Source organism: Pleurodeles waltl, chromosome 7 (assembly GCF_031143425.1).
Source record: "Pleurodeles waltl isolate 20211129_DDA chromosome 7, aPleWal1.hap1.20221129, whole genome shotgun sequence".
Taxonomy (NCBI): Eukaryota; Metazoa; Chordata; class Amphibia; order Caudata; family Salamandridae; genus Pleurodeles; species Pleurodeles waltl.
Genome location: NC_090446.1, coordinates 122353259 through 122366808, shown reverse-complemented (window position 1 = coordinate 122366808; position 13550 = coordinate 122353259). Strand labels below are relative to the sequence as shown.

General features: G+C 46.0%; 1 protein-coding gene across 1 annotated transcript in view; it reads left to right on the top strand.

Annotated features, from left to right (window-relative positions):
* PRPF6 (pre-mRNA processing factor 6) overlaps positions 1–13550 on the top strand; it is a 594778-nt gene that overhangs the window by 326607 nt on the left and 254621 nt on the right. The window contains exons 10-12 of the mRNA XM_069243240.1: positions 4961–5079; positions 10589–10807; positions 11247–11369. Coding sequence (XP_069099341.1) covers positions 4961–5079; positions 10589–10807; positions 11247–11369 — 461 coding nt within the window. The remainder of the gene's footprint in view (positions 1–4960; positions 5080–10588; positions 10808–11246; positions 11370–13550) is intronic.

Below are 13550 nucleotides of genomic sequence, written 5' to 3'. Positions count from 1 at the left end.
TGGGCTACCTTGGACCAAGAACTGAACCCTGTAAGTGTCCTACTTACCTGGTAAAACTAACAAAAACTTACCTCCCCCAGGAACTGTGAAAATTGCACCAAGTGTCCACTTTTAAAGTAGCTATTTGTGAATAACTTGAACTGAGGATAACTCCAGTGAAGAGGACATCCAGTTAGCCAGGATGGCCAAAAGATTGGCTTTGGAAAAACAGATCCTAGCTGTAGGAAGTTGGCTCTGTATGTGCTATTTCAAAGTAAGGAATAGCATGCACAGAGTCCAAGGGTTCCCCTTAGAGGTAAAATAGTGGTAAAAAGAGATAATACTAATGCTCTATTTTGTGGTAGTGTGGTCGAGCAGTAGGCTTATCCAAGGAGTAGTGTTAAGCATTTGTTGTACATACACATAGACAATAAATGAGGTACACACACTCAGAGACAAATCCAGCCAATAGGTTTTGTATAGAAAAATATATTTTCTTAGTTTATTTTAAGAACCACAGGTTCAAATTTAACATGTAATATCTTGTTTGAAAGGTATTGCAGGTAAGTACATTTGGAACTTTGAATTATTTCAATTGCATGTATACTTTTCAAGTTATTCACAAATAGCTATTTTTAAAAGTGGACACAGTGCAATTTTCACAGTTCCTGGGGGAGGTAAGTATTTGTTAGTTTTACCAGGTAAGTAAGACACTTACAGGGTTCAGTTCTTGGTCCAAGGTAGCCCACCGTTGGAGGTTCAGAGCAACCCCAAAGTTACCACACCAGCAGCTCAGGGCCGGTCAGGTGCAGAGTTCAAAGTGGTGCCCAAAACGCATAGGCTTCAATGGAGAGAAGGGGGGGCCCCGGTTCCAGTCTGCCAGCAGGTAAGTACCCGCGTCTTCGGAGGGCAGACCAGGGGGGTTTTGTAGGGCACCGGGGGACACACAAGCCCACACAGACATTTCACCCTCAGCGGCGCGGGGGCGGCCGGGTGCAGTGTTAGAACAAGCGTCGGGTTCGCAATGGAAGTCAATGAGAGATCAAGGGATCTCTTCAGCGCTGCAGGCAGGCAAGGGGGGGCTTCCTCGGGGAAACCTCCACTTGGGCAAGGGAGAGGGACTCCTGGGGGTCACTTCTGCAGTGAAAGTCCGGTCCTTCAGGTCCTGGGGGCTGCGGGTGCAGGGTCTTTTCCAGGCGTCGGGACTTAGGTTTCAGAGAGTCGCGGTCAGGGGAAGCCTCGGGATTCCCTCTGCATGCGGCGCTGTGGGGGCTCAGGGGGGACAGGTTTTGGTACTCACAGTCGTAGAGTAGTCCGGGGGTCCTCCCTGAGGTGTTGGTTCTCCACCAGCCGAGTCGGGGTCGCCGGTTGCAGTGTTGCAAGTCTCACGCTTCTTGCGGGGAGATTGCAGGGTTCTTTAAAGCTGCTCCTTTGGATAAAGTTGCAGTCTTTTTGGAGCAGGTCCGCTGTCCTCGGGAGTTTCTTGTCGTCGTCGAAGCAGGGCAGTCCTCGGAGGATTCAGAGGTCGCTGGTCCCTTTGGAAGGCGTCGCTGGAGCAGAGTTCTTTGGAAGGCAGGAGACAGGCCGGTGAGTTTCTGGAGCCAAGGCAGTGGTTGTCTTCTGGTCTTCCTCTGCAGGGGTTTTCAGCTAGGCAGTCCTTCTTCTTGTTGTTGCAGGAATCTAAATCTTTAGGTTCAGGGAAGCCCTTAAATACTAAATTTAAGGGTGTGTTTAGGTCTGGGGGGTTAGTAGCCAATAGCTACTAGCCCTGAGGGTGGGTACACCCTCTTTGTGCCTCCTCCCAAGGGGAGGGGGTCACATTCCTATCCCTATTGGGGGAATCCTCCTTCTACAAGATGGAGGATTTCTAAAAGTCAGAGTCACCTCAGCTCAGGACACCTTAGGGGCTGTCCTGACTGGCCAGTGACTCCTCCTTGTTTTTCTCATTATCTCTCCTGGACTTGCCGCCAAAAGTGGGGGCTGGGTCCAGGAGGCGGGCATCTCCACTAGCTGGAGTGCCCTGGGGCATTGTAACACGAAGCTTGAGCCTTTGAAGCTCACTGCTAGGTGTTACAGTTCCTGCAGGGGGGAGGTGTGAAGCACCTCCACCCAGAGCAGGCTTTGTTTCTGTCCTCAGAGAGCACAAAGGCTCTCACCGCATGAGGTCAGACACTCGTCTCTCAGCAGCAGGCTGGCACAGACCAGTCAGTCCTGCACTGAACAATTGGGTAAAATACAGGGGGTATCTCTTTTTTAATAAATCCAACACTGGCATCAGTGTGGGTTTATTATTCTGAGAAGTTTGATACTAAACTTCCCAGTATTCAGTGTAGCCATTATGGAGCTGTGGAGTTCGTTTTTGACAGACTCCCAGCCCATATACTCTTATGGCTACCCTGTACTTACAATGTCTAAGGTTTTGCTTAGACACTGTAGGGGCATAGTGCTCATGCACATATGCCCTCACCTGTGGTATAGTGCACCCTGCCTTAGGGCTGTAAGGCCTACTAGAGGGGTGACTTACCTATGCCACAGGCAGTGGGAGGTTGGCATGGCACCCTGAGGGGAGTGCCATGTCGACTTAGTCATTTTCTCCCATCAGCACACACAAGCTGGCAAGCAGTGTGTCTGTGCTGAGTGAGGGGTCCCTAGGGTGGCATAAGACATGCTGCAGCCCTTAGAGATCTTCCCTGGCATCAGGGCCCTTGGTACCAGAGGTACCAGTTACAAGGGACTTACCTAGGTGCCAGGGTTGTGCCAATTGTGGAAACAATGGTACATTTTAGGTGAAAGAACACTGGTGCTGGGGCCTGGTTAGCAGGGTCCCAGCACACTTCTCAGTCAAGTCAGCATCAGTATCAGGCAAAAAGTGGGGGGTAACTGCAACAGGGAGCCATTTCTTTACAAATATCCAAACAAGGCATTGCCAGGTGGATAGTTAAATGTATTCAAACCTGTTACATTAAGGCAAAGAGAGAACTGCCTATTACACCAAAGGCACACTCCACTAGAAAGAAAGGTGCCACCATGGCCTTTCTAGGAAATATACCAATGACAGAAATCTGCAAGGCAGCCACATGGTCTATGCCTCATACATTTACTAAACATTACTGCGTGGATGTGTTAACAACACAAGCCACAGTAGGACAAGCAGTATTAAGAACATTATTTCAAACAACTTCAACTCCTAAAGGCTAAACCACCGCTTTTGGGGAGATAACTGCTTACTAGTCTATGCACAGCATGTGTATCTGCAGCTACACATGCCATCGAACGGAAAATGTCACTTACCCAGTGTACATCTGTTTGTGGCATGAGACGCTGCAGATTCACATGCGCCCTCCCACCTCCCCGGGAGCCTGTAGCCGTTATAAGTTGATAAAAAATTGAACTTGTACATTTGTAAATATATCACTTTTAGTCACATTATGTACATACATACTTACTCCATTGCTTGGGCACTATTACTATATATACAACTCCTACCTCACCCTCTGCGGGGAAAACAATCTAAGATGGAGTCGACGCCCATGCACAATGGAGCCGAAAGGGGAGGAGTCCCTCGATCTCGTGACTCGAAAAGACTTCTTTGAAGAAAAACAACATGTAACACTCCGAGCCCAACACTAGATGGCGGGATATGCACAGCATGTGAATCTGCAGCGTCTCATGCCACGAACAGATGTACACTGGGTAAGTGACATTTTCCATATTGTGCGACTGAAAGAGGTCTTGCAGTTCATTAATCAAGTCCTTGGGGGGGTTAGTGTGGTGGTTGTTAGTGCCATCACAGTTATTCAGCCCCTCCGAGTCCAAGGGTTCATCGCAGGTCGGAATCTTAGTGTGGACTGGGTGAGCGTCGGTCTTAAGAGGTCATGATGCTGACCTGTTTGGTTCCTCGCCATCTTAGTCAGACAGGAGGTTTTAGGAGTAGGCGTTGCATCCCACTCCACTGAAATGGCTCTTGAGGTTCTGGGGCAAGCCATGCATATAGCGATTGCTTTGTCTGAGCTCCATACAGGGACGTAAAACTCTCACAGGCCGTTCTCCGATGTTCAGAGGCTTCTATTTGGCAGACGCCACCTTGGAGTCGGCAGGACTGTGGGGGTCTCGGGTTGGGGTGAAGGGTCGGGGAGCCTCACCTGGGTTCTCTCTGGAGGGCTTCCTGGTGGCTGTGCGGTGAGTCTACATCCTCTTAGGGTAGCTGGGAGGTTGTTGATCCTTAGTCCCCATGGGGTTCGATCGTGGGGCATTTAGGCCGCAAGCATGGGCATCCAACTCCAGGCGCTGCAGAAGGGAGGTTGTTGGGTATTATCTTTCGGTCACCAGCCTTCATAGCATGATTTTCTGCCTCCGTTACTTCCAATCCTCTGGCACCTAATTAGGAGCATTGTTCATTCCTATAACCTTATCTTTGCTGCTGTCTGCAGCAGAGCAAAGATGATCAGGTCCGCCCAGCCATCTTGGCAGACCACATGCCCCACCCCCCGTGTCTACTTTTAAAGTGAAAAGAATTACTATTTTAAAACATAGTAACCTGTACGATTTTCCCCTGATGCCTAAACATATTTAAAGACATTCGCTGTTTTTATAAATTGGTGTGGATCTGCTTCTTGAGTTGGCTCGCGTTTATTGACTATGATGTTTATTTGTAGATGTTGTGCACTCCTCTGTGTTAAGCCTAAGGCTGCTCGACCACACTACTCCTAAATAGAGCACTTTGGTATTGCATAGCAACCCCTGTCCACTCACTGGGGAACCCCTGGACCCTTTACCCGGTATTCACATACTACATAAAGGGTCAGCTTCCTGCACTCCTCCATCACAAAACTATCTCGCACAGTTCTGTAGAGCTTTGCTTCTTCCAGTGGATCTGATTGCTGTTCTCTGCTGGATGTTTTCATAACTGCAGACAATATTTATTGCTGTTAAAGCGTGGCTGTGTTTTAAGGATACCTTCCTCCCTTCTTCCCTCTGCTAGCTCTGGAGCATGTGCCAAATTCTGTGCGACTTTGGAAGGCTGCTGTGGAGCTTGAGGAGCCTGAAGATGCCCGGATCATGCTGAGCAGAGCAGTAGAGTGCTGTCCCACCAGTGTGGAGGTGAGTGCTGGTGCTACTTCAGTGTGCATTGTTCGTGCAATGTTTTGTATGGTGTTTTTTAAAGAACCATGATGTATCCAGAATGAACTGTCTCAGTCTGCTCGGTGTAACCTGCTCCAAATGTAACCATATTGACCTTTGCTGCTCTTCATCACAGGCCTGAATGCACATTCCAGTTGTCATTTGTATTTTCTGCTCACATTAGCTAGCCGCTTTATTGCTGATCAACTGCTTTCTTAGAAAGGTGAGAGTGGTCCATCTAGATGCGTTTTTATCAGTAAAGTTTATAACGGAAAAAAGTAAAACTGCAGGCCCCACAAAGCAGAGTAACACTTTTTATCATGGCTGATGCACTTATAAAAACAATAGGTGCCTGCAGTGCTGTTGTCTCATCTCCTTGCAGACCCTCCGCTCCATGACGGGAGGCCCGCTTGATAGATATTGCTTCCTACAGCAGGTGGGACTCACACACAGGTGGATTTTGTTTTTGTCAGGGGGCCTCCCATGAAGGGGAAGCTTCAGGATTGATATTAGGAGGATGTTGAAAGGCAAGGTGGTAAAAGCATAAAACTACCTTTTAGCAGACGAGCTAGGAGCAAGATCAAAAGAGAATACAAAATATTTGTATTCTTTAAATGTGCAAGGCCCTTGCCCCAATACACAGAACCCATACTCCATATTATGCTACAAAACGTATGGAAAAGTACAAGTATTTTCAGAAAAGTGAGCAACTTAATGCAGCTAATTGAATTTTCAACATAAATCTATAGGCAGAAGAAACTTTTCCTTTAAACTTCAGGAGTAGAATGTGTGGAAGAGGTATAGGAGGTGATGGTCTGTTCCTATGTTTAAGAGTTAAAGGAACAGAGGGCTGAACAGAACAGGGTCAGAAGGTGAGTGACCTAAACAAAGCACTGAACAGTGGATAGGACTTTGTGGTACTTACAGTAGTATGTAGGGCAAAAGAAAAGGTGGTGATAGGCTGTGAACAATTTCAGTCACAAGATAAAATGAAAGCAGCATGAAAATGAAAAGATATTCCAGAATTAATGAGAAGACGTATAGAAATACTAAACTCAATTGTAGAGCAGCAAGAGCGTAACCAGGAAGGCCCATAGGTAGAGCACAGCAAGTAGACCCTGTATGTATATGTGTATATATATATATATATATATATATATATATATATATATATATATGTGTGTGTGTTTTTGTGTTAGAAAACAGACCTGAACTATATAATGGAATACATTTTCTAATATTTGTGATTAAATGGAATGTGTGTTATATGTTGTGGCTGTGCGACCTCACGGTGTAATACATTTACCAACCCCTTTAGCACTAATAGGTTTAATCTGTCAAACCCTCAGTTCAATCCGGGGTAGCTTTGGCACTGAGCTGCAAGGCGTACACAAATGAACTAGTGTAAAACATTTAAACAACACTAAAACAATTGAAGAAGAAATGGACACAACACCCCAGAAATCCGCCAAATTCTAAAAATATACTATATTTTAATTTAAATTTAGACAACAGAATACAAAAGATCCACCGTAGCGTCCCGTAGATATAGATTTTATAAGTATTAATAAACCAAGACAATTCACTTAAATGTGAACAAGCTTTGGCAAATTCAACGAATTTTACACGTAGCACATCTTTTTACTGAAAAAGTTTTTACGTGTAATGCAGTTACTTGGAGTTATTTTAGGCAACCAACTCCAGTCTGAAGCCAGTTAGGGGGACCAACTAGGTCTTCAAGAACAGTTACTTCAACAGCGAAAGCACTCCCCAGTCAAGTGCAGACTTTTCCAATGGAATGGAATAGTCCTGGTGCAAAGGGATGACAGATGCAGAAGATGTCCAACAGATGCTCACAAAGATGGTAAGGGGGTCCTGATTACAGGGTCTACGTCCCACAAAGTCCTCTCCGGTCTGAACAAAGTCCAGTCGCCACTGGACTACCAGTCATCCAGTGTCACAGTCACAGGCCAATCATTTCTAGGTTGATAGCTTGACCTCTGACAGTCCTAGCAGCTCTCTGACAGCATTCCCGGGCTCGGCAAACTCAGAAGCAGCTCTGGGCGTCAGGTCTTGGTCCGTGGTGCTGCACGGCAGTGGTGGTAGCGTCATGAAGATGCTGCGCTACCAACTAGCCCCAGCAGGCTGTAATGTCTCTGTGAACAGGAGGCCAGTCAGCTGGCTCTTGGAGTCGCTTGTCTTTGCTGGGCTCTGGAGACAGATTCTTCTTGAGCAGGACATGGCAGGCACATTCCCTTCCTTCGCTAGCCACCTGGTGCAGCAGGTGCAGTCCTCGTTGATGTAGCCCTCTCCTTGCCAGTCCCTTGATGCAGCAGAGCAGTCTTCTTTCATTCCATCTTCCAGTAAGTAGAAATCCAAGGTCTGGGTGCCAGGGATGCCCTCTTTATGCTTAAAAAAATGCCCTTGGAGCAGGATGCGGTTGGTAGCCATTGGGCTACCAGGTTTCCTCCCGCCTAGTAACCACTTCCTGGAGACAGTGGCATCTGGCTATCCCAGGATGCACGATTTTGCCCACTCTGAAAATGGCAGGACTCTTCTCTTCCAGCTGGTCAGACCTCCACTAGCACACCCCATGGGTGTGGCTACTTCAGGGCTCCTTGATAAACTGGTTTGGCAACTGGGTTCTCTCTGTTCTTCGTGCCAGCCTGTTGGCTTAAGCAATGGGTCAGCCCTACTCCCTAGTGTTAACATCTGCCCTTCAAAGCATCTTGGGGCTAAAACCCAAGTGGCTGCCTGCAGGAAAGAGGTAACACCTCTTTGACCTTCGATTCCTCGTTGTTCTCCTTCCTGAGGTTTGTTGCAGATCTTTGCAGGAGGGTACAGAACTGTTGCGTGGAGCAGGCTCCAGGCACAGGAGTTTTAAAGGCAAGAAAGTGACAAGTTTGTAAAATATGCACCTTGCAACAAATTACATTAAATTCCACTTGAGATACAATGTAACAACCTATTTGATACCTTGGTTTGGCCAATTTGGTCACACTGTTCAGGAGTTCTCACAGCTGAGGCGTCGGCGTGTAATTCTGTACTCGCCAATTGGGCGACCAGGTCTTTCCACAGAAGAAAAAAGTAGTTTCCCTTGTTTATTGTCAGGACATGTAAAATACATGTCCTACCTGTGTCATATTTTGGGCCCTGCCTTAGGATAAGGCCCGCCAGCTGGGTCACTTACATAGATGTATAGGGTACATAGTGGCATCTCCACTGCTTTCAGTGGCAGAGTCGGGCTAGCAGTATTCGACTGCGGAGGTGGACTGGGTGACTCGTTTTACTTGGGGAACCTCCAAGGTTGTACCACCAATGCTGCAAGCCCTGGGGTACCCCTTCAACTAAAATGCCCTTGGTACCAGGATATCGTATACTAGGGATAAACAGGTAACTTAGCCATTTCCAATTACGTACAGCCAGTACAACATACTCTTTAGGGTCTGCGCACTGCCGCTGACACTGAGGTCTGGTTAGCAGGCCTCAGTGCCCTCTAAGAGTCAAAAACCCAGCAGCGTCGGTTGAAAAACCTGATGGTGACCGTACAAAAAGAGGCATTTTCTTACCATGTTAACATGACAGGAGGCAGAAATATGAGATAAAAGACATGTGTTGTGAGAGAGAATGAGATAAAAATGCTCCATATTTTTTCAAAGAGCGAGATATGGGAAGGTGTGAAGGTAGAGTGGGAGAGTAGATGGGAAGCTGGATTAAGAGAATCTCTTTGTGAAACAGATTAAAATGTAAAGAAAGGTGAAACAGCTGGTACTAGTTGTGAGACAATTAGTGCCCTGGGAGAAGGAATGATTTGAGAGGGCACACTCACACTAACTCTGCTACTTGAGTGAGTTAAGAATTTGGAGATGAGTGTTTAGGGTTACAGCGAGCGCATCAGTCATTAGAGCCCATGATAGCTCAACATTAAACTAGAGTACCTATCAGAGCTGGGCTCTGATATTGAGAGGCACATGTGGTGCATCCCTCTTTGCAGAGACAACTACCCGTACCCACCCGCGTAGGAGAGCTCCTACCGGCTCTCTTTATATAAAGCCCACGCAATCTACCATAGTAGGGTTCTTTACCACCTTGATTTTTTAGGAGTTGCGTGAAGGACGCTTACATGTACATATGTGGTTTCACATGTGTGCCTGAGCCATAGGACTCTACAAGTGTGTGCTACACAAGATGGTGGTCGCTGAATGAAATTTCACGTGTGTAGCGCCCATTCACTCCATGGTAGACTTTATAGGACTGGATGTCATGTGCACTGTCCACTCGGATGGCTGAGAGTGAGCATTCTCCTGCATCAGTGCTTCTCAAAGTGCACGTGTCTTTATTCTGTCAGCTAAAACCAGCAATTCCCTTGTCGAGGTTGCACTCCTTTTGCTAGTCCTCAATTACATTTCAAAGTTGTCTGTGTGGGCAATTCATTCTATTTTCACTCGTACTTTGGTTCTTCTTTGTGATTTTTAGGAGGCCCCTCACACTTGGGGGTAGCCCAGTCTCACCTTCTCCTGGCTGGCAAAGCCCTGGTTGCAGGCATGAAGTCTCATGATATGCTTCAAGTTGTCTCATGTTTCGGTTTGAGAGGAGAAGAGATCTTTGTGTCTTCATTGTCTGTATTCCCCGCACACCCCTGTGCACTGACTGCATCCTCAAGCAACTGGTGCAGCAAAGTAAAAATACATATTTTTCAGTGAATTTGGCGTATACATGAATAACATAAATGCTTCCTACCATGAAGTGCCTTTGTCCAAATGCATTTCCTGTGATTTCACTTTATTCTGTTCCCAATGAGTCCTTTAATAAGGGAATGCACTCTGCACATGCACAGATTCTGAGAATGCACATTCACATAGCAGAAAACTCACAATTTCACTTCAGAGTTTTTTAAGTGGGGCTCGGAATGTCACAACGTGAAGCCAATAACATGTCACATATGTCTTTGGCACAGGTAGGTATCTTTAAAGGATAATATAATTCTGCCATCACACTGACTCCCTTTCGCTCCATGCCAGACGCCCTCCTCCCCCCTCAAATGAGTAAAACGTGTCTCTTGTTTTTCAGCCTCTTTAATAAATGCTTGTTCTTAACTGATGTTTATCTTTAAAATGACGCAGTCCTTAAGTTGTGAGCTTAGTCTTTCTTTTGTTTGGAATCATTGAAGCGTAAAGAACTTTCCTGCCCAGTGTTTCTGCTTGCGCCTTGATTTTGCGCTGAAATTCACAATTAAGAGAATGAAGGTGGCTGTGTGGAGTTTACATGATCATGGACAATGCAGTTTTCGTACTACAGCAAAGAAGAAGGTTGAAAGTTTAATAGCAGGGTGGATGAGCATTAATGGTTTCAGAACCAAGCTCGTAGTGTTCTTTCACTGGCTTCCATCCAGTGTCAAAGGGACTCTACATTGGTTATTACTGCTGTGTTTGCTGCCCATCATTGGGAGCCCCTCCTGTCGTGTTAACATTGCTCAATTGCCTTATAGCTGTGGCTTGCCCTTGCTCGCCTGGAGACCTATGAAAACGCACGCAAAGTGCTGAACAAAGCCCGTGAGAACATTCCCACGGACCGGCACATTTGGATCACTGCTGCCAAGCTTGAGGAAGCCAACGGAAACACTCAGATGGTGGAGAAGATCATTGACAGAGCGATCACGTCCCTGCGCGCCAACGGAGTGGAGATAAACCGTGAACAGTGGATACAGGTATGAAAAAGTTTTAAGTGTTGTTCTTGAAACCTGAACCCTGCTTCGAAAGACTGATATTTTATTCTGAGGCCCCTGAACATCTTTACCATTTTGATAACTACTGAATTCCAATACCATCTCTGATGCCTGACCCTCCTTGGGCGCCTATCCGCTGCTTTGTGCTGTTGCTGGAGCACTGATCTCCTCATATGCTGTCTCTGAGGCGAATCCATTATTTCCTGTCCTTTCTGGAGCTTCTGATCCCTGTACTGCACCCTCAGGGAAGGGGGGGGGGCTCTGAGTAGATTGAATTGTGTCTGTATGGGACGGTTGGTAGTGATTTGATACCCACTCTAGACTATTAGATCACGGGGCTTACAAGATTCCCCTGGCTTCTCAGAGTCGAGTTGCAGCCTGGTGGATTTTGTTGACTGTCATTTTTGTGCCCCATTTTCAGGACGCCGAGGAGTGCGACAAAGCTGGCAGTGTAGTGACGTGTCAGGCTGTTATCCGAGACGTCATCGGCATTGGGATTGAGGAGGAGGATCGGAAGCACACCTGGATGGAAGACGCAGACAGCGTAAGTCCCGGATGAAGGCTGGCTCGAAGTGAAACTGTTCGTGGTGTTCGATGGTCTTGCAGAAGGCCTTTAATTCAAATGAGCAGGATTCCTGTAAAACGTGGTTTGCCAAACTGAGTTCAAGGCAATGTTCCAGTCTTTTCAAAAGACTGGGGACCTGCAGATCTTGTACAAAATATATATTTTTATTTTTTACATTTGCCCTCTTGATAAAGTTGTTTTAGACCGGGACTCCACTTCTTTACGAGCTGCTGACACATGATCAAGGGTCTCTTTTTGACGGCATTTACTGCAGGGTCTGCATATCAAGACTAAACACTAAGAAATCAATTCTGGTAATTGAAGGTTTAAATGCGATGAAAGGAGCTACATTCCAGGATTTGAAGCACCGGCAAGTCTTCAGACTAGAGTAGAAAACACATAACTATGTAAATAATCCCTGAAGTGAAAAAAAGTGTAATGTATGTGGTGAAGGGAGTGATAGATGGAAGTTGCTGGAACTTAATTATGCCCTGTTACTTTGTGAATTCTCTGCTTCCCTGCTCTGTATGTTTAAAAAAAAAAAAAAAAAATGTGAGTTTTTTTTTTTTTTTTTTTTTTTTTTGGCCTGCTCTGTGCATTTTCGCTATGTGAGCTCAGCAATCATTAGAGCCTATTGTAGGTACTCTTGTTTAATGTGGAGCTATCGGAGGTGGGTTCTGATATTGAGAGGCACCAATAGTGCATCCTTCTATGAAGAGACAACTACCTGCACAACTATGTAGGAAAAACCTACTGGCTCTCCTTGTGCAAAGCCCAAACAATCTACCATCATTGAGTTCTTTACCTCCTTGATTTTTGTGGAGTTGTGTGGAGAACGCTTGCATGTACGTATGTGGTTTCACATGTGTGCCTGAGCCATTGGACTCCACAAGTATGTGCTTTATAAGATGGTGGTTGCTGGGTGAAATTTCATCTTGCATAACACATGTGTAGCGTATATTCACTCCATGAAGCATCCTAGCATGGAATAACCCCATGATTATTGTTGCTTACCCATTGGGACTCCTGTTTTTTTTTTTTTACTTCAGAAGAATGAAAGGCTTTGTGTACTCACCAAGATTTAAGCCTGTGATCATGACATGAAATGGAGATTTCTCTTGTGTATGCATGAGTGTTTCCCTGGGCCACAAGACCTGGCATGTGAGATTGTAGGCCCTTGATATTGCCACATCTTCCAGAGCAGACCTCCCTCTGCTTTTGGAAATTTGCCTTTCTTTAACAATAGCCCCCGTTTCGGGCTTGTCCAGCCAGCTTGAACCTGTTTCAGAACAGGCAGCAGGGCTGCATGACCTGAACATTAGGGATTAGAGAGGGAACCATCCTTTACTGTGTCTGACCTAGAGCACTCGGTCTATAGCATACAGGTAAGTACCACACAGGTGAATATATTTAACCTTTACCTCATCATAAAGGTAAAGGGAGGTAAGGGTGATTTTAGGTTTTACAGATGGGTAGAGGTTTAATAGATGTAAAGGGAGGTAAGGGTAATTTGAGGGTATAGTGGTCGATAAAGTGAGGTACGGGTTATTTTGGGGTTGAGGGGTGGGTACAGGTGAAGTTAGGTAAATGTTATTGGGGTAAAGGGAGGCAAGGGTGGGTTCTGGTGTGGGTAGAGTTAAAGGCAGGTAAGGAGATTTTATAGGGTTTAAGGATGGGTAAAGGGAGGTAAGTTTAATTTTGGGGTTTTGGGGAGGGTAGAGGTAAAGGGAGCTAAGGGTGATTTATGGGTTTATGTTCTGGGTACAGAGAATGTGAGGTAAGTGCAATTTTTGTGTTTAGGAGTAAGTAGAGGTAAAGGGAAGTTAGGTTAATTTTAGGGTTCACGGGCGGTTGAGATAAAAAGAGCTAAGAGTGATTATAGGGTGTAGGGGAAGGTAGAGGTAAAAGGAGTTAAAGGTAATATCTGATAAACTTCTAACTGTATCCGGACATTTTTCGTGAGCAGTATCCCTTTGCGCCAGTAAGTGGTGTTGATAGGCTCCGTGGGGTATTGTCCGTGCTGGATGTTGTGTGCGGTGCCTTTATAGGCACCACCCAAGCACGCTGACATCAGTTATTCTCTTTCCACACCAGCGAGCGAAGATTTGGAGGGAGCTACCCCTTCAGGCACTTTTTGTCCTTGATTATTTATTTTTTTCC